General features: G+C 41.8%; 1 protein-coding gene across 7 annotated transcripts; it reads right to left on the reverse strand.

The window, feature by feature from the left end:
• Positions 1-764: 764 nt before the first annotated feature.
• dido1 (death inducer-obliterator 1) lies at positions 765-24,692 on the reverse strand. Of its 7 annotated transcripts, none has more exons than XM_042503084.2 (17): positions 24,542-24,692; positions 22,520-22,617; positions 20,264-20,382; positions 18,859-19,939; positions 17,231-17,633; positions 16,051-16,410; positions 12,853-13,072; positions 9,367-9,928; positions 9,087-9,246; positions 8,802-8,918; positions 8,575-8,688; positions 8,058-8,220; positions 7,503-7,953; positions 7,094-7,241; positions 6,881-6,970; positions 6,583-6,778; positions 765-5,157 (listed from the first exon to the last, which is right to left on the reverse strand). In XM_042503084.2, exons 3-17 carry the CDS (start codon positions 20,343-20,345, stop codon positions 1,373-1,375), a joined length of 7,932 nt encoding a protein of 2,643 aa, XP_042359018.2. In that variant the 5' UTR covers positions 20,346-20,382; positions 22,520-22,617; positions 24,542-24,692; the 3' UTR covers positions 765-1,372. The 7 variants fall into 7 exon arrangements, with proteins under 7 accessions (XP_042359018.2, XP_042359009.2, XP_087942970.1 ...); XM_042503075.2 differs by having other exon boundaries at positions 8,527-8,688; XM_088086844.1 differs by having other exon boundaries at positions 8,527-8,688; positions 24,546-24,658.
• Positions 24,693-25,954: the final 1,262 nt, after the last annotated feature.

Here is a 25,954-nt window from a genome sequence, read left to right on the forward strand (position 1 = left end):
AAAATTAAAAATAAGCAATTGAGACCCCATAGATTTAGATATGAGCTGTGGTTTCAGTATGACCCAGGACACCAAATACTGAAACAACTAATTATTTAGCAGGTGCTGCTACAGCCTAGAACACGTTGACTGCAATTGACCTAACTGGCTGTCATGTGAAGGCTCACCACCCATAATAACTTATGTGTGACCAAATCACACAACGATTTCACATTAGTTGGGATCAAGACGTTAAAGAAACAGATTTAGCAGGATTTAGTGGCATTTTGCAGCAAAGACAAACCAGATGAAAAAACTTATTCCAATTAAAATTCTTTCAGTATTTGTTCAGGAGGTTTTAACCAGGAGCCGGATTATCCGTAGAGGTCTCTATCTCTCCACAACAACCAGGACCAGATGATTTAAATTGGTAAAAGCACTAAATAAAGCAGTTTCACATTAAACAGGGTGTTTTTCTGACACTGCTTATTGCTGAGTGGCCGCTAGCTATGGTGGCTGCCGCAAAAACGCCAATGACCTTGTCTTCGTGTTTGATTTGTCCACTCTTGGTTTATGTAGAAACATGGTGGTACAACATTGTGCACTCCGTGATTAGGGGCCCACTCCTTTTGTAGATATAAACAGCTCAATGTAAGGTAATGAAAACAGTGTGACTCTTATTATCAGCTGATTACACACCAAAGACAATACTCTTAAATTCCATTTCTGCCAATATATCATGCTAAATTCTCCACAACTGACCTTTTACAACAAAGAAACGCATGTCATCAAACAGGTTTAATTGGTTGAGCTGGAACAAAATCAGAACATTTCATAACAGCCATTGATGGGATGTATTACTGTGGACAGTCGCAGCCTCTAAGTTTAATGCTGCTGGACATATAAACACACATTTGTGTGTAAACAGTGTATCCTTAACTTTCACATTATCCATCTCAGATATATGGCTTTTATTTTCTCTACTTAGAAAAGTATGATTAAAAACATCAGTATATACACAAATACATTCATATTTACATATTGCAAGTGGCGTGTTACTCAGTTACATTATTGTTTTCTTAAAAAAAGACTGCTTGGATAGGAGAAAGGTACATGTAATAGGACTCGGTCGCCTTATTAATACATCTTGTACACAAGCAACTTAGATGGCCTTCAGTTTCTTGTTTTTCAAATGTGATAAAACAAAGTAAGAAACCTTTAAGTGACAAAAAGAATACAAACATTGTCAAACTTTTTTTTTCTAGTACGAACACAACTGTGGAAATTTACCGAAATACTGCTCATCTACATTTACAGTGATTTAACTGGATTTCAACCGGTGAAAGATTGAAGTGTCTCTCAGAACCGTAATGTAGTGTCCATAAAACAGAGACTAGGACGAGTTCTTCTCATTTTCTGCAGATTTATTACTCTCCTTGGAGGTTTCATGTTTGCTGTCCTTTTTCTCTTCTCTCTTTTCTCTGCTTCTGCTCCTGTCCCGACGATCCCGGTCTTTGTCCCTGTCTCTATCTCTCTCTCTCTCCCTGTCTCGATCTCTGCCCCGGTCTTTCCCACGATCTCTGTCCCGGTCTCGTTCCCTGCTTCTGGATCTGTCCCGTCTCCTGTCTCTTTCTCTTTCTCGATCACGGTCACGGTCACGCTCTCGGTCACGGTCACGGTTTCTTCCTTTGTCGCGGTCGTAGTCCCTCCTGTCGGAATCCCGGGCTCTGTCTCTTTCCCTGTCTCTCTCCCGGTCTCTTCTCTTGTCTGTGTCTTGATCCCTGTGTCGCTCTCCCTCCGTCTCCCTGTGCCTGTCACCCTCCCTCCCTCTGCTGCGGTCTCTTTCTCGGCTACGCTCCGGATCGCGGTCTTTTTCTCGGCTACGCTCTGAATCTCGATCTCGCTCTCGGTTCCGCTCTGAATCGCGTTCTCGCTCTCGATTCCGCTCCGCATCGCGATCTCGCTCTCGGTTACGCTCTGAATCGCGATCTCGCTCTCGGCTACGCTCTGGTTCACGGTCTCGCTCTCGGCTACGCTCCGGTTCGCGGTCTCGGCTACGCTCTGGTTCTCGGTCTCGTTCTCGGCTACGCTCCGGATCTTTTTCACGGCTACGTTCCGGATCTCTTTCTCTGCTACGCTCCCGGTCGTGGTCCTTTTCTCTGGCTCTATCCCACTCTCGCTCTCTGCTCCACCGCTTGCCCTGACTCCTGTCCCATGACAGCCTGCCAGCGTGGGAAACATCCCGCTCTCTTTCCCTCCGACGGTCCTCAGACAGCTCCCTCTGTCTTTCTTCAGAGGGTTGTGCTGGACCAAGAGCAGGTTCTCTGTGCCCGACTTCAAAGCGACTCAGGCGTTCTCCGATGCGGGGCTCTGAGTCCTCTCGGGTGGTGGTGCTCCTCCTCCTCATTTCAGGAGAATGGCGGCGCCAGGGGTCGTCCCGGTGCAAATCTGGGCTGTGGGCACCCAGGCGACTTGGAGCGCCTATGGGAGCCTCTGAAGGAGTTGGCAGAAGTGGCCCGCTGTGGCGAACAGGTCTCGCCTCATCAGAGTGTCTATCTAAGAGGTAACGCTCTGATCCTCCAAAACGCTGAGAAGGGTGGGGTCTGCTCTCCTGAGGGGGCAGACCACGATGCTCATCAAAAGATCCTCGATGTGGTGGTGACGAGTGTAGTCTGGAGCTCCCATACTGGCTATGTGGACTGAAGTGCTGTCCACTCATTTCGCCACTGGGAGGTGGGCCTCTTCTGTCCTCATACTGGTTAGGTGGAGGTCCCCGATATGCTGGACCTGGTGGGGGACCCTGATTGTCTTTAAAAATATGTAGAGGGTTTGGATTCTGGTCAACATTTAGCTTGAAAGTGTTGGAAGTATCTTTACTATACGTTTCTGCAGAGACACGAGATTGGTCTCCCAGTGAGGGTTGTGCCGCAAGGTCACCATACTGAGATGGCGGAGGACCCCTGGGTCCTGGGAAGTGGGACGGAGGAGGGAGTCTGTTGTCAAAGTGACCAGGAGGTGGCCCCGTGAAAGGTGGAGGAGGACCTCTGCTTGCAGGGAAATTAAATGGGGGTGGAGGACTAGTGAATCTTGGTGGAGGTAAACTGTTTTGTCCATCAAAGGTAGGGGGTGGGGGGAGACCTGGAGGGAGGCCTTGCTGTCTGATGTACTGTGGGGGTACGGAGGGATCAAACATTTGAGGGGCAGGGCCCCTCTGGGCTATTGGAGGGAATGGTGGTGGAGGTCCTCTGAGTGGCATGATGCCCTGGGGAGGAGGTCCAGGAGGAGGCTGCTGCTGCTGTGGTGGAGGCTGGGTACCTGGCCACTGGTTCTGATACGGAGGATATCCAGTCGGGGGTGGACCATATTGCTGGCTAGTGTCACCCTGCAAAGGGGGAGGACCACGTACAGGGGGGGGAATATGGATGGGCGGAGGTGGTCCCTGCATAGGAGGAGGACCTGACATTGGAGGAAGGCCTTGCATGGGTGGTGGCATTGACATCGGTGGAGGCCTAATTATCAGATTCTGTCCCTGCATAGTATGGGGCGGGGGGAAGTTGGATGGTGGGGGAACATCAGCTGGAGGTCTGTACTCGCTGTCGAAGCCTGTCGCTGACATGTGATGCGGCATGTGATGGGACTGCGATCGGGGAGTGTCGACCATTGTTGTGCTCTGAGTGAGTACAGGAATTGTTGAAGTTACCGTGGAGGTGTTTGCAGGCTCGTCATAATAACTTGTAGTTGGTGCATCTTGGCTGTTCTCCTCATACTCCGAGTCCTCGCTAGCTTTTAAAATACTGGCAGCATTTGGCCAAATACTGTACTTGTCCATCTCGGTTTCAGCCTTGATTGGCTCAGCTTCCTCAGTTTTCACTTCTTTCTCATCCATGTAGTTGACCTCCATATCAGGTTCCACTTCCTCTCCTAGTAATGGAATTGCCACCTCCGCCTCGTTTGACTCCATGAAGGGTAGCGTTTCACTTTTCACTTCCTCATGAGGCACTGATGTCTCTGGGCTTTGTGAGGAGTCTGGGAGTTCAGTTACATTAGACGGCTGAGACTCCTGAGCCACAGGTTGTGAAGGTGTAAAATCGACCGAGAGAGCAGATGTCTCCTCTTGCTCCTCGGGTTCATCAGTTGGTTTTGGGTCAGCCACAGCCTGGCGAGGATCCCTGCTCTGTCGAGGATCTCTCTTCTGGTTGATTAAGGGAGCAACTGATGATGTCTTCACTAGTTCCTCAACTTTTTTGCCAAGCTGCAGTAGCTGAGTATTTGCCAAAAGGGATTTGGTAGGTTGAGTTAAGAGTGAGTCTGGAAGTATGGATGAGGCAACAGGTGTTCCTGCAGATGACATTTGTTGATCCCCAATCTGTTTAAGGCTCTCCAAGATCTTTTGAGGACCAGTTACAGGTTCAATTGCAACCTTAGCTTGACTTGATACTACAGGTTTGACATCATCAAAAATTGAGTCATCCTCTGGGTCATAAGCCACATCATCAGATTCATTTGCAACCATCTCAGGCTGCTTGGAGATTTCAGGTTTGCTTACTAATTCAACAGGCTTCTTAGGCACATTGTAGCCCCTACTGGGGTCATACTCTTCTTCTGGATCATACGGTCGATCATCTTCGTCCTCCTCCACCTGTTTCTCCTTGGATATCTGTGCAAACCGTTGCACAATGGGGTCCAGCATTGTAGTGGATGGGAGGGAGTGTTCCATAGTCTGATCAGACGGAGAGTTGGAATTTTCTGAATCATGCTTTTTCTTCCCAAAGAGAGTGTTGAGGATGGTCTGAAGAGGAGTGGCAGTTGCTGCAGAGGAGGCAACAGAGCTGGATGAGGATGGGGACTCCTTGCCGGTGGTAGTGGATGTGGCTGTGGCTTTGGCAGAGGACATGAGGGACAGGACTGAGGAGGGGGCCACAGTGCTGCTTGAGGTTTCAGAGGAGCTGGGTGGAGGAGAACCAGGAGGAGTTGTACTGAGGGGGATTTCAAGACTCTGTCGTGAGCTTCTTTCAGTTCTGACTAAAGCAGATAGCTTTGGAAGGCCAATGTCATCAGTATCTTTGGTTTGAATCTTGGACCGTTTTTCCTCAGTTTCCAACGGAGCACCAGCGCGCTTTTTGTCCTTCTGGCAGATCAGCAGCCCCAAGAGAAGGTTGGGACGAGCGGGTTCAAGTCCTGCAAAATGGACAAAACAAGGATCTTAAACATTTGTGAATAAAAACATACCATTTCACAAAATAGATTGCCATTCTGTCTATTAAACTGAGTGTTTCTGTTTTACACAGTTAAGACAAAAACAGATGAAATGAGAGCTTCTGAAAATGACTGGTTGAAATATTCAGTTTTACAGTTAAGTCGTCATTAAACTTGTTGAATTATAAAACAAAACTTTAAAAAAAATGCTAACATGAGTAAATGAATACCAGCTGAAGAAAAACATTTGTCATCAGTAGGCTTTCGCTGGTGATTGAAGTGTTTTTTGTATATGTCCTGCAGATATTGTGGCGCATAATGACTTTATTTGAGAGAAAAAAACACTGCCCATTTTTTTCATAATTAATGATATTACTAGGTTGTTTATTCAAAAAAATGAGAATTCATAAGATTATCTTTTTTTTTTTTTTTTTTTTAAATCTGATATTTTTTCTAAGTGAATGGATTATGCTTCAGCAAGAAACAGCCAGAAGTCAAAATGAATCAAGTAAAAACCTTCTAAATCATTCACCGACATCACTGGACTGCACCTGGAAATTGCCAAAATATTACTGCAAGACAAACCGCAACAAAATCTAAACTCTGATATGCAATTCAGTTTAATCCACAGTCAGATGCATACATTAGATCCTATTGAAATTTGATTTAGGATCATTGGTCTAAGAAAAATCAGTCAAATTCAAAAAGGGTAGTATTATTTTTCTGAATCTACTTAATAGATGAAAAAATCTAGTGCATTTACTATACTCTTTCTGAGGCACAATATGCAGGAGTAGAGCCTCTAATGTTTGACTCCCTTCAAATGTACAGCCATTGCAGCTGCAATAGCAATGCGGGTAGAGTTAAGTGTTATACAAGTCTGTGTACAATTACTGGATGCAAAGCTCACACCAAGTGCTGATTCTTCATTCAGGAGGATGTGTCAAGATTATTTTTGGTTTATCCTAGTGGTGCAGCATGCTACCATATGAACACCATTATTGTATAAAATGGCTGACAAGTCAATCAATAACAATGAACTGACTACACAGTTGTTTAATAATGTAGGAGCCAAGTCTTAAAAAACAACAGGCTGAGATTGGACTGAAATGGCACCAACCTGCGATGCAAACTTCCTTTATTAGAAATGTGTGATGCAAAGTCAGATACAAAGCAAAACAACACTGGGGGAGACTCAACAAGGAGTGTGAGTGCCCCCTACAGTACAGACCTATGAATCAACAAGCTCTCATTTCAACCTGAGTCCAAAAACAAAGATGACATTAAATATACTCACCACAGGAAAGAAGATGAAACACAATTTTACATATTAATAATAATATTAACACATACAATTACATTCAAATCACCGCAAAGGTTTATTTGTGAAACCTTGTAAATGCTTACCTGGCCCATCAAACGGTAGGAGTTTGGAGGGTAACGGGTCCTTTGAGCCCAGTGGGATGAGATATAGGTCTTTGATACGACGATTGTTGTTAGCCACCACGCCAAATCGTTTCCTGCTGCTAAAGTAACAGAAGAGCGAGACGTATGCCACCTCCTCTTCCTCTGTTGCTGGGTGGAAACGGATCAAGCACAGTTCCTACAAACAGAGGAAACAAACAAAAAACAGTATTTAAATGATGCAAGGGATTTAAATAAACTTGCTAAGCCCTTTTAACAAATGCGTTTTTTCCCCACACACCTTTGAGAGAGAGGTTTTCAGTTTCCCAACATAGTCCCACACTGTGTTTGGAGATATCCGCCCTCCGATGTGAATGGTGTCTGGCAAATCCTGCGCAACATTAACAACAGTAAGTATGATGTTCTTGCTTACATGCATGCCCAAAGGTTTTGCATTTAACGATTTAGTTTGACGCGAAGTTTCAGTCTAAAACTGAAACTTAAAACTGCTTACCTCCTTCAGGTGTTCAAAGGATCCTGACACCAGAAAAGCCTTGGTCACAAACTTGGCCACAGACTGCATGTTGATTAATCCTTTCCAAATCTTCTCTTGACCATGGAGGAAGATGGCCGTCTCACCCTCAAGAGGAGGATCGGATGAACTGTAAAACCAAACATTCTTCCTTTTAGAGAAAACCCAAAATCCATGCTTCAAGCCCGTACACAGTTTGTCACATTTCTAAAAGAACGGAACAATTACTCTGTCCTATCATACTCTACGGCAGCACCAACAATCCTGTTAAAAAAATCAACTTTACATGTATTTTTTCATGCAAGTTTAACACACAATTTATAAACATAATACTAACAACCCAGCATGTTTGGAACAAGCGAACATATAAAAGCATTTTAAGATTGAGCACCTTGTTTTCGCTGGTTTGGAAGCAACTACTGAAGATGGTGGAGGTGGGGGCATTGGAAGCGCGGCCTTGGGTACAACCTCCATTGGAGCGCTTACTGAAGCTGGAAGTGGTTCTGATGAGTTGTTTGCGGGTTTTTCTGGGGTAGTGTAGGTGACAGTCACACCGGAGCTGTGCCTGGCCATGCGGGGGTCTCTGCGGATATTGCTGACAGAGGACACGGTGGGAGTGATGGGTGCTGGTGTCTGAGCTGGAGGTGCCAGCATATTGAGGTCCAGCTGTGGTTGTGATTCTAGGACAGCTGGCTCCAAGTTTAACTGGTGGGATGGAGGGATCGGGTGTTGTGAGGCCATGGGGTCTTGGTGCTGCTGCAGGTCTTGTCTTTGAAGCCTCGTTTCAGGTTTCTTGGTCAGTTTGGCTTTCTTTGCTGCCGGCTCATCTTCTGTCTTCTGACCTAGATGGCAAGACTCAACAATAAAATCATCTGTTGTATACAAATCATGTTTAATTCCCTGGATGAACGTTACCCTGACACTTCCATGTCATCCTCTTACTTACCTGTGCATATTTTACAGTTGAGGTCAAAGAGATGAGTCCTATGTTCAGCTGTGGTGTCTTTGAGCATGTTACTGAATGTGTCTAGCATGCCGCTGCCGCTGTTCCCCTCTGCAGCAGAGGGCTGAGTCGACGATGAAGGAGTAGAGCAAGACTCATCTTGGTCCTGAGGACAGAAAAAAGGACCAAATCTTAGGTGAACTGGAACAGGGGATAGTCACTCACATGACACCCACAATTCTGGATTACTATAATGTACAACTCTGTATTTTGTGCAAGGTAGATGCGAGGTTTAACGCTTAATGTGGAAGAAAGACAAAGCTTGACAGAAAGAAATAGCATTGGAAAATTAGGAGAGCTGGCAAGAAAACTAACATCTCTGCTTATCTAAAATGTCTTACTACTAAGCACCACATGCAAAGGTGAAAAGAAAAGTGTGAAAGCTGGAGAAAGACAGCATGCCGCCACTTACTGCAGCAGAAGCCATGCGAGCAGATGAAGTGGTGGCAGAGATACATACATCTCCATCAGATGTTGGCGGAGCATCCTCCATATCCATGCTGTGTGAGCTTGAGTCATGCCTGTTGCCCAGTCTGGGATGCCCCAAATGGGCCTTTGCACTGGGAGACTGGGCCTGCAGGAGACAACCATATAACACTGTTGCAATTTTATGTAGAACTATTTAATTCCAAACTCTAAACAGGGAGTTGACCTATTCTTGGTGTTAAAAGGAAAGTTAACATTTACCTCAGGAGCATCAGCCTTTTTCCATTCAGATATCTCTTTGGACTGCAATTCTTCAGTACTTAGTCTCACCAGTCTGAAGGGACCAACCTCACCACTCACCACCCTGTAGAACAAGCCCTGAGACAAAGATACCACACAGTCATTTCACATCTCCACATGACGGACTTCAAGCAAACTCAAGAAAAACAACGCTTTTCAGGCAGTAGGCATTGCTTTTATACACATAACTCCAAAGATGTGTCGTTGACTGAAAATATAACAGCATGCATGTTTTGATTGACTTACTTTGTTTTTTGGATCTTTCAGGTTGAACATGAGGGACCTGTACTTGTTCTTGTACTTGCTGTCAGTGTGAAGGCAGAGGTTGAACATTTCCTTTTCAATGGCAACTGACAACCTCGCCACCTGAACCTCAGTCATCTTCAGATCATCACTGTCACACACCCTGGTGTTAAGAAACACAACAAATGCTGATGTTTGATGTTTAAAGGTACTCAGCCAGAGATAAACAGAGCATTATGTAATCAACAAAAGCATTCAGAACTAAATTTCGTGGGGCTCTTACCTCTTGTAAATGATGTCTGTTAGCGAGCGGCGGATGTTTGTTCTCATCTGGTTGTTGATCGGTGGTGGCACGGGGGACACAGGAGGCGCTGAAGCTGCTGGATGTGGAGGTCTGGAGGATGAGGAGTGGCTGGGTGGAGCTGAAGAAACTGGAGATGATGGGACTCTGGAGGATTGGGGTGACTTATTTTGGGATGGTGCATCCTTTGGTGGCGGTTGCTTCTTAGGAATGGTAAAGTTGGACTTGGTGACTCGGAGTGCTCCGGTGACATGGATCGGACCTGGAGGAAAGGGCGATGGGGTGGGGGTGGGCTTTGGAACTGGTTTCTTGGACTTTGCTGCAGTTTTACTCTGAGGTGTAATGGCATTCTTGGATGCCTTTGAGCTGGAGGTCTGAGGACCAGGCTTTCTGCCTCTTTTGGAAACCTTGGTGGCTTTAGTAGGCGGGGATGTCTTTTTTCCTTTGACTGGTGTTGTGGATGCTGGAGGGATTTTCTCTGGAGTTGGCGCTGGTTCCTTCTCTTTCTGGTCCTTCTCACTCTGCTTCTCTTCTTTGGAGGGGGCTGGAAACCAAGAGAGAAAAGATCAGAAATGTAAAAATATGCTATGATTTACAATATCAGCAGATACAACATTAAGTGTGACATTATTTCCACAGTCACTGCAGATAATCATGATTTCAGGTCTGCAAGAGGCTACTTCACTATGAAGCTCCACATTGTTTTGAGATGACAATTATCAACTTCACAGTCAAAACAGTGGCATTATATAGCAGTAGTTACACTGAAGCCTTCCCTCATCATTAAAAAAAAAAGTCATTTACACAATTGTGTGTATGTCTGTGTATGCTTAACACATTGCTATAAATATTGTTGAAATAAACACAATGTTGACAACTGGGCAGTTAAAAAGCCCCTCTTTATTTGTGGCAGTGGATGGCAGATACATTGTGCAGTTTGTGCAGGTCTTTTGAAGAAAGAAGTTTTTTTTTTCCACGAAAATTTAGTAGCAATGGTCTTTTTAAGCTGTCATAAGACAACTTGATTCTCACTACCAACAGAACCACACAGGAGAGAGGAAGGTGATGCACATAGCTCTAGTGCATCAGTTTACGCTTTCCCTTAGTACAGGTGTACACAAGACTCTAGTGGCTGGTTCTGTGCACACTATAACTGCAAACTTACTATCTGCAGTTAGTAAAAAGGACTACAACTACCAGGTTCTCTCACTTGAATGTGAGACAAGCAACATCAACCAATTATTCACTGCTTAAAGTGTTTTGTTTCCCTTACACCAAAGCAAAAATGCTCCTACATGTATGGAATATGTTGAGCAGAATAAAAGTTAATGATTGAGAAAGTTCATAACGCAATCAATCTTAAGCAGTTGATTTAAACATTATTTCAGATCATGTGCTCAGTTGCAAAATCACTAACACTATAACCAGCAAAAAAGGCAATGAGCTCTGAACCAAAATGTAACTTCAGTCTTGTTAATGGTGCTCTGATTTGAATAAATTGTAATGGTGCATGTCAATAATACATTTTAAACTAAAACTGTGTAAAGTTATAAAACTGTGTAAAGTCAACCAATTTGCACCAAGAATTGCATGGCAATACACTCATCTAATCTCTCATCTGCATGTGCTTCATCTGTCCTGGTTGCATGTTAAGGCTGCATTATTCCACTTGAACACACACACACACACAGACACACTATACACCCAATAAAATGCATTATCCACAATAATGTTGTGCAGAGCAATTGTTGAGACCCAAAGCAACCACAGTCAACCATCTTCTGAAGATAATAGGTTGTCACACCAAAATATGGGCTATGAAAGAACAAAAGAGGAGCAATAACTTCCTGCCTCCCTGAATCACACAGCAACCAGTGGTCATACTGATCTTGACCTGAGAAATGCATTTACTTAGGCTCAACACTCACAAACTTATTAGTTAAGATCCATGTATTGCCTTCAATGTCCTCTCATAAAGGAGAGGTAAAAAACTGTCCACATATCATTGCAACAAACGTTCCTCTAAATATGTATCAGATCTCATCAGTTGCAAAATGTGTGTGAAAAAAATTGAGCATGGTTCCCCCTCTTCTGACTCGGTGTGCTCAGTCCAGGTCTTCAGCTTCCTTCTTCTGCCATGGCCCTTCTGAACTTCTCTGCGGTATCTCCAGGTGGTCTGGTCTCTGTGGCAGAGCTTTCTTCCTCCCCAGCTGTTTGCCATCGGGGTTCTCATGCACATCACATCTTCAGTGTGGTTAGATTTATCAGTTGTATATGCTTGTTTGAGCTGGTCAGGATATCCTACAGCAACCAAAACTGCTCACATAATCAATCAAGCCATCCTAAAATCTGTTATATCACCTTTTATTTCAAAGCCAGTTTCCCACCATAAGTAATGCATCATATTCAATATGAATCGAAAAAAACTTTCAAGTCAGCCTGTTTCCCACATTATGGGTAGAAAAAACACAAAAGTTGTGCTTCACAGCTGAATAGTATCAGCTCAATGTGAGCTATGTTAGTTTCATTGGTCCATATTAACATAGGGGAACTCTAAGGACACCTACCTGCTGGAGAAAGGGAGGGGAGGACCTTTTATATGGGTCAACAGCTGAGGTGATGAACCCAGGAACGGGAGAGACTTGTGGAGGTAGTTTGAAATCACACTCAAAACACGCACGCACGCACGCACGCACACGCACACACACACACACACACACGCGCACACACACAAGCAACAGCACATTCCTCACATCCATACGTCTCACAGTAAAGCACAACAGAATACTGCCCTCCTTTTATCGCTACCATGTGTTGCTTCGTATGTTATTGACAGCCCTGCATTTCAAGGTATTCAAAAGAGGTACTCCACTGAAAGTCATGTTAAAAGAGGAATAGTCAAATTTGATTGGGCCGAGGTTTTATGTTAGTCCATAACGCATCAGGATCCAAAACGGAACAAAAAAAAGCTGGATCCTACATTTCCCACAATACATAAGCATCAGTTGTGAGACTCTTTGCCAGATGAAGGACTATATTTATCTCCTTCCTTCAGTTTAGAGTTTATATCTATTAAGAATTTAAAGTCACCCAAATTAGCGTTACAGCCACAGAAGACATTTTGCAATTCCTTTCAAAGGCTTACTACCTAAAAAAATTAATTGATCTTGAGTGCAACCCGTGGAGTGCCCCTTTCAAAAATAAACGTCCTGGATTATTCAATACTTACCCAAAGCGACAAACAGCACTTACCTTTTTTCACAGCTGCCAACATTTCATTAAAAAAAAGTCACATTATCAAAATCACCACATTTTGCAAATAATTTTTAAGTCTAGCATACAGCGGAGTTCATCTCCAGTTCATCCCTGTATGTACTGATTACTTCTAAATTATGTTAGCAACGTTTATAATGGAAAAATAAATATGTGGTTTCAACAACAGTTTGAGACCTTCAAAGAGATACATACACTTTTTGTTTAACACTGTTGGTGATATGGGTGTAGTCTTTTCTGGTGTTACTGCAATGTAATTATGATCGCTGGACCAGGATGCAGTGGCCGGCGGGGGTGGGTGTTCCTCAGCATGCTCATCCTCATCGTCCTCATCTGGGTCAGTGTTGTCGTCTTCCTCGCTGTCCGACTCCTCCGGAGTCTTCTTCTGCGTCCTCTTCCCACCAGCACTGCTCTTCTGCGTGGACAGGAAGACACACATTCAGACCTTTATTTACAGCACTCAGCAAGCATTGTTTGATATCATTTCACTAAAATTACAGAAAAGTTTGACTTGAGTTGTGTCGGCTTTTAAAAATAGTTTCCCTCTATGACGCACTGCCAAATGCCAGGAAAATCTGTCCATGGTAAACAACATAATTAACTCTTACAGTCTTCGGTCTGCCTGCTCTATTTTCGTCTATTAAACACTGTACGCATAGCACAATTCAGGGTAAATTGATAACATTTCTGCATACACTCGGTTCTCCATTGGTAGCCTTTTACATTGCTCTGCATGTAGTATCTAAGCTCTTGTAAATATAGACACATTTCTATGAAAAAATATAATGTACCAAACTATTCCTGGCAGGTCCATTTTACCTGTCTATGCCAGAGAGACAAAAAGTTAATTTCAGAATTTGCCTTCAGGGACCTGTATTACAAAGCAAGTTCAACCTCAGGCTTTCTTCAAATTTTAACAATATGCAGTGTCTCCCCTTGGTTGACTGCTTTGGGGGCTGCTGTTATTTATAAGGTTATAGTTATCTATCAAACTGACTCCGCTGTCATGCATGAAACATGGCTTAACAAGAACATTTACAAACACTATCGAATTTGGCTCAATAATAACGAGTGTCAAGGTTCCTAAACAAAACAACTGTTTTTTGCTAATCACCATTATTAGCTTAAGTCGGTGGCATTTGACACGACAAAAACTTAGCCTAGCAGCTACTGGATTTTCCACTCGAATCTTCACCAATTACATGTATTATTCATACAATTACAATGTGCTGTCTGTCCATCTTTGGTTTAGGGAACTTGTTTTCAATATTTGTGCCGTGAAAAGCTGTTGTAAACTTAAGTACTTCACTTCACCCGTCTTTTCTCTCCTGTGCTATGGTGGACGGGCGAAGCCCTGCCCTCCGTGAAATCCAGAAAAGAGAGACTAGGGCAGTGGCTTACAACCTTTTTTCTTTAGGAACCCATTTTTCATCATGAAGTCAACTAACAAGTCCTGATTAAGTGACACATTTTCTGCATATTTCATATTACATTCAATGCATAACTATAACAATACAGAACTGTTACACTGTAAAATTAAACTTAACAGTGAATGCCATAACTGCAGATTTTTTTTTGAGCAGATTATTTCCTGAGAATTTATGAGCGATGAGTTTCCTGATAGTTTCAGGGACTTTTTATACATACTTTATCAACAATCATACATAGCTACTTCCTTTCAAGATGATATTTTGGAAAATAATTTAAACTTCAGTTCAATTCACAGAAATGAATGAAATGCTAAGATAAAAGCCTACTGTGTTTTTCTTGTTTTTTTTTTTTTTTATTTTACTTTTCTGACAACCCTTATCAATATGGCTGAACAACCACCTGTAAAGTTTTGGTTGGTTCCCAGTGGTTGGGAACCAGTGAAGTGGAGCAGCAGTAAATGACATCCAAATACAGTGAAGATCTGATCACGCTGATCTGAAATTCAATTAGCACACATATATAACAAAAGAAAATGAAATGTTGTTTTCCTTCTTTCGCATTGATGCAAAAAAAAGACACAAAAAAAATCTTTTGCTTGAAATGACATCGCATTCCACGCAGAGTAAGATGTTCCACTACTGTGTACGTCATTGTTTACTCGCTGCTCCAGCCCTTGCAGGATTCAATCTTGCAAGTGTCTATTTAGGGTTTCAAACTTTTAACGAGACCACAGACTTTTTAATCCAGCTACAAGTGCACATGCAAAAGGCGAGGTTTGTAATAAATGGCCAATCACTTCTAACAGCAGCATATGAAAAGTATATAAGACAGAGAAGGACTGTTGACTGTAATGGAGATTTTTAGTTGTTGCAGAGACAAAACTGGGTTAATATTAAGCTAATAAAGATACAGGGCATAAGCACTAAATTCATCTACATAAAACTAATGACAATGAAATCAACAATGTCTATTGTTAAGTTTTTCCCTTGGACTTTCCCCTGTACTGTTAAATACAATATCATGAAATGCATGACAGTCTGTTAATTGATTAAACAATTATCACCACATAAAGTCACCACGCATTCTCGGGAGGCTGGGGAACATCAGCAGCATTATGGGTCGATAGCACGTCGTTATCACTGATATAATTAATTAGCTTGTAAAGCAAAGTGATTTAGGGAGTCTAAACACACTGCTCAACACTTTAATATACTTAAATCTGCTTGCAATGCTTTTGTGCATTTCACAATCCAGTGAGGATGATGGCTGCCATGAGCTGACATGTCAGCGGTCAGGCCATTTGCTCAATCCCCTGAATTTATCCTGCTCCACAGCAGGTTACCATTGTGATCTGACTCTGCTGAATGTCAGGGTTTTTTTTGTTTGCCATGCTAAGACCAATTTAGACCATTTAGGTTGCTAACCCACTAAATTTATTTCTTGAGACATGCACTTTAACATCAAGACACTATGACAGAGAGTAGCAGCTGCCAGTTACCATTTCTTAAGCAAGTTCACTTCCAAATACAATTAAAGAATAACAGTGAAGCTTTCTGAACAGTTTTAGATAGATAGAAGATATGACCTTTTGTAACATTATATAATTGCACAGGGTGGGGCCACAGCAAGGAACCTAGCTGAGACAAATCTCAAAAGGGAATTTTTATATTTTTTAAATTCTTAAATATGATGGTAACAACACCTGGGTGTGTCAATATTAGGTTATGACTGACAAATACACATGGTTAGTTCTTTGTAATTCACTTAAAGAAATAATTTCTCAAATGTGATAAGGATGCGAGATCAGGTGTTTTGTGGTCATACATAACTTTAAAGAAAGTGCTTTCTACTTCTATTGCCAACATTATCACTCTGCTCCCTGCACAGATTCCCACTAGTTTAAAGTCAACGTTTTTGCTTTAAGGACAGGCAAAAGGCATCATTTCAAGTTGTCCGTGTTACCTTTGGTGTAGGCTTGGTTTTCTGACCCTTGGGCTTGTCCTTCTGCTTGGGATCTTTGACATCAGTGATGGACTTCATGGCCGCAGCAGCATGTCTCAGGATACAGTCATTGCCACAGTACACAGAGTCTTGCTGGGCATTATTCTCACAGCCAGGCCCGATACATTTGGGAAGGGAGGAGTCCTCCTCAGCTTTCTGCCCGACCACTGGCACCTCCACTGTTGTATTCACCTCCACGTTTGACGCCACTTTCTGGTCCGTGTCTGGTAGTGCTTTCTGCTCTGATGTGGGTGCTGCCTTCTTTGCCACAGTTGGCGTTGATTTCTGGTTGGCTTGGGTTTGGGCTGGCTGCTGTAAGGCCTGCTCCAAGTAAGTACAATATAAAATTAACAGCTGATGATGACAACCAGGAAACCACCCATGCAGACTCAAAACACTGTCAAAGTTGGAGTCATGCAGCACTGCGACCCCCCGACTGAGGGACTGACAGTTACAAGTTACATTTAAATCACACATTTGAGACCTCTGACAGAGACTGTGCTGAAATGTCAACTTGTCAGTGTGGACTGTTAACAGCATTAAATGTTTAACCTGGCATCAAACAGGGTGTCTACAGGTATGAGAAACTTTAATTCAATGCTTTTTAAGACCTTTTGAAAATCATATTTAACCACATTTAAGACAGACTTTTTTGACAAACCCTATTTCTTATTCAAGTATTGCAGGTAAGTGTAACGGTACATCTTATTAATGTGGTCCGGTGCAGAGGTAGGTCTTATGTAGGATTATGGTCATTAGAGTGAGTTAGGTTAATCTACATTTTGCCAACATGTAATATCATAAATGCAATCTTGCATGCAGAAGAGCTTGACGGTTCAACAAAAAGAAATAAAAAGATTCAATAAAATGTATATAGCAATTAAAACGTCAAAAATTCAAATGAACTACTGAATGACTTTTAAGACCTAGCAATTACAAAACTGAATTTGAACCATGTTAGACTTTTCAACGACCTGCAGACACCCTGATCATAGAAATTTTGCAATTAAGATTATCAAGGCAACACTTAACATGCACTATGAAGTACTGGCTGACAGAACAATAGGCAAAGCAAATGAGACCATTATATCAACACAGTAATTCAAAGCTTTAAATAAAGCGGAGGTCAGATGTAACCTACCGGCTGAAAGATCTTTATCTTCTTCTTCCCTGTTGGATTAGTAGCTTTCTCGATCCTGCCTTTGATGCCCTGGTCCTCTCCTGCAGTCCCAGTGGTAGAAGATGCCGGCGTTGCCACAGCCTGAACAGCAGACACACTGGCGTCTGCCCCGCTGGCATTCATTTTCTCAACAGAAGTCACAGCAGAAACAGGGGCGGCAGAGGTCGGAGCTCTGGGCTTTCCGATATCTGGACTTGTAGAGAGGCTAGATGTGGCGGGTCTGACCACCTGGTTTTTCTTAGCGGTGCAATTGGGGCAGATGTAGTCTTCCCCATTTCTCTCCATCAGGCGCCCACGGGCCTCAGTGATGCCCACACAGTCTCCATGGAACCACTCCTCGCAGCGGTCACAGCAGATCATGAACCTAGTGAGCACACAACACTTATAGCGCCACATTTCTTCAAAGTAGAGCTCTATGCAAACTTTGCCTGGTTTTCCTCAAACATTCAAAAAGAGCATGAATACAGGATGAACACAAGGACTCAGACAGTTAATGTACCTATGAGCCTGAAAACAAGGAGGCAACATAAAATGTAACTTTAACATGCAGAGTTTAGTACAATGATGATATGTCTTTTTGAAAAAGAAAAAAAAACATCATAAAACATCTTAATGCTGTATTAGGAATGGACACTGCTTTAGGTTGTGATCATGTGTACATGGGGTACATTTCATTTGAAGATTGGCGTATCGGTGATAGTAATTGGTACAAATACTTCTGTCAGCACGTAAAAAGGCTGTCACAAGAAAGTGACTAAAGTCTGAGCCACCCACCACTGAAGGTTGGATAAAAATAATATCTGAAATATATATTATGGAAAGATTGTTATACTTCCTCAAAGTAAAAAAAAAAAAAGATTTTCCCCAGATTTGGACTAAGTGGACTGAGTATATTAACCTCTAAGGTCAGACTTTAGCTGACTTGGTTGAATAATTAATTGTGGATATAATGAGATTTGTATTACTTTGTCACATATAACAAGCTTATTATTCTTTTTTTCTCTTTTTAATAATATCTAAAGTGAGAGCTTTCCATGTTCAATTTTAAGTAATTAAAGGTACACTAAGCAGGATTGTCAGTCACCGTTTGTAAACACACTCGCCAGCAAAAGTGAAAATAAAAGTCAGCCCCCGATTCACTCTCGTTTGGTGTTTGGCACTGTTTTCAGCACTCTGTCTCCTGGAAACCTGCTGCTCATGGTCTTGCACCTGGTCACTACCTTTTCATAAAGTCACAACTTCACCTGAGCGCTGTGGAGCAACACGCCCATAAACATCCCAAACACAGAAAACAAGATCAAAACACAAAAATACAGGTAGAGGGCAGAAAAGTCTCTGCGGAAAAATACACCACAGCGCACTTCAAGTGGATTGCAAGTGATAAATGAGACGGCTTACTTCTGTTCTTTTTTTTGGAAGAAAATCCTGCATAATATCTTTGAGCTAATCTTACAAAAGAAAACCTCTGAACGAGCCGGGCTGTTAAATGGTGGTCAAACATACTGCAAAATTTTTTTAAATGTGCTTTAAGTGATCGAAAGTGAAAGGAATTCTTTTCACACCAAAAAAGTGCAATAAAAAACAAATACCTTTTGTTGTGTTTCTGCCGACAGATGCAATAAAGTGCATTGGGGTCGTAACCTCCATCGTCAGAATCAAGGGATGATGATGAAGACGATGAAGATGTTGAAGAGTCATTCTCATCATCATCGCCCCCTGGCGTCTGGGCCATGCGAGTTATTCCGGCAGCTTGGGCACTTTTAGGCTTGGTCTCCCTCTTGACAGTAGTGGAGGTCTTGTTGGCGGGAGCCGAACCTTTACCGAGCGTAGTGTTCTTGCTGGCTGCCCTCTTTTTGTTGATATATGTTCTCATTGGTCCACGTTTTACTGTTATTCCGGCGGGCTTGTCTGTGCTGTCCTCGTCGCTGTCTTTCTGAGTCTCCTTTTCTGCTTTGACATTTTCATCTCTGTGCTGGTTTTTCTCCTCGACAGCCTCTTTCTTCTCAGAGTTCTGCTCTGGCTGAGGCTGCGCTGTATTACTGCTCGCTACGTCTTTAGGACTGGGGTCACTCTTTCCATCTTTTTTCTCCTCCTCTTTATCTGGTACCTGGTCCTTCTTGGCAGCATCTTCGGTGTCCTCCTCATTCTCGGAGCTTCCCTCATCTTTGACCGTCACTCCACCGCGTCCTCGAGTCAGTCTGCCGCCTCGACCTCTCCTTCCAGTCAGCTTCCTCACTCCACTTCTCGTCCTCCTCTCTGGGGACTCTTCCTTGTCCTCTACAGCCTTGGAGTCGGCGTTACCATCAAAGCTGGCCTCTGAGGCAGTCTCTGCATCAGTTGGGGTTTGAGAAGGAGGATCACCACTTTCCACACTTGGCGGGGCGCTCTTTCTTAACCCTCTTTTGGCAGTCAAGAGGAATTCCTCTAGTTTGTCAGTACGCTTAGACTGCCTGCCACTACGACGTACAGGAAAGCGGTTATCAGAACCGTCGGTCGCTGCCTCCACTGGCATCTCTCTCTTTGCAACAGTGGACCGTCTGAAGGCCCAAGTCTTTTTCACTTCACTGTAAGCCCTTGAAGATTTATCTGGCTCCTCTAGTGTCTCTTTAGCCACATTCTCGCTTTCAGTTTGAAACTCTTCTTTCTGCTCTGTATCCGCTTCTCCAGAACCTGTGAACGAACAATCAAAGAAGGTTGTGGGCCAAAGAAAGGATTGCGTGCGATCACCAGTGCAAAAAAACCCCCCAAAAACAAAAAAAAAACAAACAACAACATAACCAAGAAATTACTGATTGTTTTGTGATTAAGCATACATTTAAACCACAACAAATTAAAAAAATAATTGACTTGGATGTTACCCGTACTTACCCTACCTTTCCACCCAAATTTAATATCACTGAAAGATCACAGAACCTCTCACCACAATTGTGCCCAGAATCGTTATTACGCCCCCACCCCTTAATTATGAGGGGAAAAGAAGCTCAGCCAAGGTACCTTGAGAGCAGCTATCCATGCAGTCCTGGCTCTGCTCTGGCTCAGGAGCTAGAGAGAGCTCAGGGCTCACATTCTCCTCCATAGATGATGGAGTCAATCACTACTTTCAAACAGAATGTCTACAGCAATGAGAAGAACACAAGAGACCAGCTATGAGTCACTCTTATGATTTAAAAATATGGCAAATATTGAGGGCTGCTAGGGCTGGGCAATATACCAATGTTATATCAATATTGTGATATGAGACTAGATCTTAGATTTTGGATGTAATATCTTAAGTGTTGTCACTTTCTGATTTTTAAGGCCATATTACAGTAAAGTAATGCAATTTTCTGAGTTTAACAGACTATTGTAGCTGTTTTATTATTTGCCTTAACCCACTTAATTTTATACTAGGGCTGGGCTGGAAGTATGGGTTAAATACAGAGAACAATTTTGGTGTACAATGTACATGTGACAATGAAGAATTATTTTTCTTTTTCTTAAAAGATATGACATACGAAGTCATGTAAATACATTTTATGAAAATTACGGCCGCCTTCAGCGCAAACTTCAACTCTGAAACTATAGTGCACTTTAAATATAAGTTTGCAGCTTGAACTTAAACCCCAAAAGAGAAATTCAGCTTAATTAATTACCAGAAAGGAAATTCAGTCTGCCTTTAATATTTATTGCTAAAATAAAAGCAAAACTTGTTTTGGGTGATGTCTTTGTCATTTGTTGTTTGTTTTGAAGAGGGAAAAAAAAAATCAATTAAAATCGTAAATCAGGTTTGGTGTGAAATAATCGGAGATTTTGTTTTTTGGCTATATCACCCAGCCCTTATATCAACAGTAATGATTATTATTTATCACAAAATGTCAATCTGTAAATATTTTGTGAAAGAGTCAATTCTACAAGATATCTGCAATATTGATGGAGGTAGTTATGAAATATATAAAATATTGTGATACTTGATTTAATATCTTTAAAAAAAAGTTTTAAAAAAATACTCATTTGTATTACATTCTAGCTCAAACCTAGCACTAAAATATATGCACTTACATTTTACTTTAACAATCATTTTAATGGCAGTGCTATTGAGGTCATGCAATGACTTTTTGGCGTGATACTAATACCATCACAGATTAGCTGCAATTCTTGTTATGGCATCTATGAACAGGGAGAGATGCAACCTTAAGGAGAACACAAACTTTTTGTTATCTTGAAAACAAAGGACATCAATAGATCAATCGTGTGCCCACTATATTGGTGAATATTAATTTATTGCAGATATATGGGCATGCATGATGATCAATAAGGAACTGCAAGGGCAGAAATGACAACCTAGGGTTGAGTTACTTTGGAAACTCTGCATCATGGTCTAGTTTATCCACCAGAGAGCACTGACATATTCATTTTAACTGTAAAATGTTCCACTTAGTATGTATCTCGGTCACAATTCTAAAAAAAAATCATCCATCCATATTAAAATATGTTTATATAATTACGAATTATCATATTTGCCTCAAATATACAGTATTGGTCGGACTACACCGGACATTGAGATATGAGCGAGTTTCCCGACACATGTACATATCTCAAGTGTGTGTCGGGTACCAGGAGAGCGTGCCTCATCCCACTACTCCCTACTTCACATTTGTCAGCCTCATCAAATTCCAAAGGACACTGAGTTTTGCAAAATATCTGCATGATTGGCCTTGTGCAGTCTTTTAAAAATGTGTGCCTAAATTTCATTAATCTGCAAATTAGATTGCCCAACAGCATTTAACATTTATGGCAGTATTTTCCTTAAGAACAGATGCTGACTGTAGCATGTTTGCTACTCAGGCAGACTGTCTGTGTTAGTCGCATCACATGCATACCCTCTATAGTCTAATGCTGCAATTGAATGTTGTTTAATACTGAAAAATAACCACTTTGTAGAATATTACAATTTATATATATATATATATTTGTTTTACTTAATCACAGATTTAAATGTCTGCCAATTAAGAAGGTTGGGATTTAAGAGATCACAGTCGGGATGAGAACAAGAAAATTATATTTAAAAGTGTTTAATAGTCACAAGTCTATAGCCAAATTTATTTTGGCCAAACACAACTAAGAAATCATTATTGATCATCATGATTGTATCTCTTTCTATCGAGTCCTCCTAAAAATGAGAATTACAGAAACCGTACTTTGCTTTAGATTCACTAGTGTGAAATTTGATTTGATTTAAGAAAACATGATGAAAATAGCCAATGTCTGTACCTGTGGTTCAGCAGCGATGACTTAAGAGTTGTTCTTCAAACAAAACAAAGGCCTCGCACCAGTAATCATCGGTCTTAGCACAAGGTGAAAGGGTCTGCCTGAAAGAGGAAAACACAAGTTAGGATAAAAGCACTCTGCTCCAGCTGAGGACTTGTTTACATAATAAAAACAACAACAAATCATGTTTATAATCTGGAAATTAAAGATCTTCACTAACTGATGCATTTATCAATTCCACAATCCTGTTCAGCTAAAGTTTGAAGTTTATATGATCAAAAAATGAAACCAAACAAAAGTGAATTTTGACTTGTTTTCATATGTCGCGATAATGACTTTACAGTGTTATTTAAACTAACTGCAAAAGGACACAGAACCAAATTTCAGTGGGCAACTTGTTGACAACTGATGGTAAATAAAAGCTTCACAGTAGCTAGGGTAGGCATAGGGTTCCCACGGGTCCTGAGGGGCACTGATTCATTAATTTTTAAATGAATTTTATTTTAATTAATTAAATTGACTTAAAAGCATCTCTAAAAAATCTTGAAAATGCGCAGCCATAAGTAAGATTTTATTAATCTTACTTAAAACAAGCAAACCCTTTTTCTAAAACTCCTCATGATGTGAATCCAAGCACTGGAGTCTCACTTGCATTGTAAGAAACACAAAATTGCCCACAAAAACGGCCAACCAAAAATGCCAGATATTTCCCACTTCTGCTGGTAAACAAAACAGACGTGTTTATGATTATACAGTGTGTTCATAGTTTTTAAATGATACGCTCTAATAAGGGTTTGGGGGGGGGGGGTGCAACAAAGATGATCTAACTTTTTCACTGTACCAAAAAAGTCGTATTTTACGTTACAATAAATATTTGGATAAAATGAAATTGCGCCTTTGCAAACTGGTCTTAAACTCAATTCCGAATGGCATCTAAAACAGTCTATAAAGTCGTAAAAATGCCTTGCAGGAACCCGGACACAGGATCCCTCCATTGGTGTGCCCGCGGTCACGACACCGTGCCACGTGAGAAGCAGGAAAACTGTTGCCATGAGAGGTGGGAGGGGTCCGGGACAAAGATCAGATTTAACACTACAGCCTACAACAAACAATGCGATACAATCACATTTATTCCGTGTATATGTTGGCGATGTGACATGCCGACAAAGTGATGTTGTGTTTGTTAGTGACGTATTAAGGTCCAGTAGTTTCTGCTCGACACCGAAGGAGCGAGGCTGCACAGGGCCTTAGTGCGCATCTTATAAAAAATATCTAAAATCCCAGTAACAACAACCATGCATCGTTATCACGCGTAATCTGTCAAACGCTATATGCAAGCATGCATGACACAAATTGAGCTATTTTGGAGAAATCACACAACAAACTACGACGACCTTACCTCCTGTGCACACCCGATGATGGCCGCTAAGCCAACATGTTGCTAAACCACTAACGTTACACAGCGATCTACCGTTTCAAACGTGCACCGTACGCACAGTGGCCCAAATTATTCTGCATTACTGGGCGGGGCACACTCCGCAATTCCTTGAATAACGTTTAGCACGACGCGACGTGTTTTGGGCTCCTCTTCGTTACTTTTCGTCGTCAATCGCTTCGTCTTGCAATGTGAAATTACGTGTTGCAAAACGTGTAGCTAGCAACCACGGCTAACGCTGTTAGCCACCGCGGACATAGACAAGCTAACCAACCTCAACATGTAGCTAAGGTATTTAGCTAAAAAGCACACATTGACTACTAAAAACGAAGCCGTGGACGACATTTAGTTCCATAGAAAGAGACACAGCCAACTAACCATTGCGTGCGACTAGAGTCAGACATAATATCACAGTAAATCTGTGCACAAGTGGTCGTTATAGCTAACGTCTGGCGCATCACACTCGACACTCGAAGACCCTGACTTGGACAACTCCTGCAGCAGGACAAAAACATAAACATGGACGAGTTCCAACATTACTAAAACTACAATAACACTGCTAAGATATTATACTGTTGAATTCAACCCACCTACACGCTAGAAATACCGATGATTTGCCCTCGCTGTTCGGTCAGTCCTCCATTTTCCATTCCCGCTGGAGCTAGCTAACTGACTGCGGCAGATGGCTGACGGTTTATGGGACACGCTCCCTGTGTGTGGGGCGCCCCCTCTGGTCAGGAGGATAACTGCGCACACAGGCAACCGTGCCGGGGTTGTTTGCAGGCGTACCAGTCAGACACACGTTTATTAACAGACGGCCCTCTGCTTATAATAAAAATAGCAAATATTAACAAACTACAGTTAGGGGCTTTTTTTTTATTTAATTGAAAACGACCTTCAGCTGAATGGGAATTCGCCTGAATCTTATCACTTAAACTAATTTCTGACAAAATAGAAGACATTATACTGAGTATATCACTTGTATTATACTAATAAGCTATGGGTCTGATGAATTCTTCTGTTTTAAAGTGTCTTCCAGGTAATCTTTCATTCTCATGAGTAAAAGGTTGTCATAAAGTCATATTTCTCATCTTCCATCTGTGACAGTTCAGTTGATATTTGATACAGAACTGCAGTATTTTGACCTCTCATAAGTCTGTCTTTAATTGCCTTATGAAAATCTGTTCTACTGGACATCTGACATACCAAGTCCTGAAATATCAAAATGTGCCTCAGTCATTAGATTTAAAAGTACAGTCAACGTGGAGCTGACAAAATATTATCTTATAAAAACAAGATATATCAAAATTAATCCAACACATGAACAAGGTTCCTTGTAACGTCTATATGATATAACTTAAAATGCACTGTCACAATGCTCGAGTCAAGTGGACGTCAGCCTTTTCCCGGCCGTTTACAGTATACCCATCCATCAGACAAAAAAACATCCATATATATAAAAGACAATACTTGCTTCCTCCTCTGTAACCCACCTCTCTACCTCGTGGTACGCCCACCTCATCAACATCCACTACACCACTGAGAGGAGTGTATGTGGAGACAGAGAAAACGAAAAAGAAACAGCACATCTCTGTTTAAATCGGCAGGAGGAGAGCTAGTTAATGTTACCTCTGAGCAGCCTGTGACCTTAACTAACTCAAGGAGGCTGCTCTAACATTGTGATGCATTCAAGCTCTTTTCAGTAAAAACAAGAATTAGGCAAGCAACTTGAATAAATAGAATAAATACAGCTGTTTGAAGGAGAAATGTTGATGTTTTCACAGCAATATAAAATGGATGTTAAAGAAGGAATAGTGATATATCAAAAAGGATTTTGCTTATTTTTTCCAAGATGTTGCTCAAGTGAAAGAATATTAATTTAAAGGTTGTTTAAAATTGTATATATTTGGACTTGTGCAATTTCAAAAGTTGAAACCTATTGTTGAAACTACATTCTGCAGACTGCTTCATAACTACTTGGTGCACAGGGTAACCATAGAAAC

Source organism: Plectropomus leopardus, chromosome 2 (genome assembly GCF_026936395.1).
Source record: "Plectropomus leopardus strain MGB_pleo_1.0 chromosome 2, ASM2693639v1, whole genome shotgun sequence".
NCBI classification, from domain to species: domain Eukaryota; kingdom Metazoa; phylum Chordata; class Actinopteri; order Perciformes; family Serranidae; genus Plectropomus; species Plectropomus leopardus.

Coding starts and splice junctions, on each gene's coding strand:
- dido1 (XM_042503075.2), bottom strand. CDS start 20,345: ATGGAGGAGAATGTGAGCCCTGAGCTCTCTCTAGCTCCTGAGCCAGAG. Junction 9,929..12,852: donor AACAGTGTTAAACAAAAAGT/GTATGTATCTCT, acceptor CTTGGTTTCCAG/CCCCCTCCAAAGAAGAGAAG. Junction 8,689..8,801: donor AAAAGGCTGATGCTCCTGAG/GTAAATGTTAAC, acceptor TGTCTCCTGCAG/GCCCAGTCTCCCAGTGCAAA.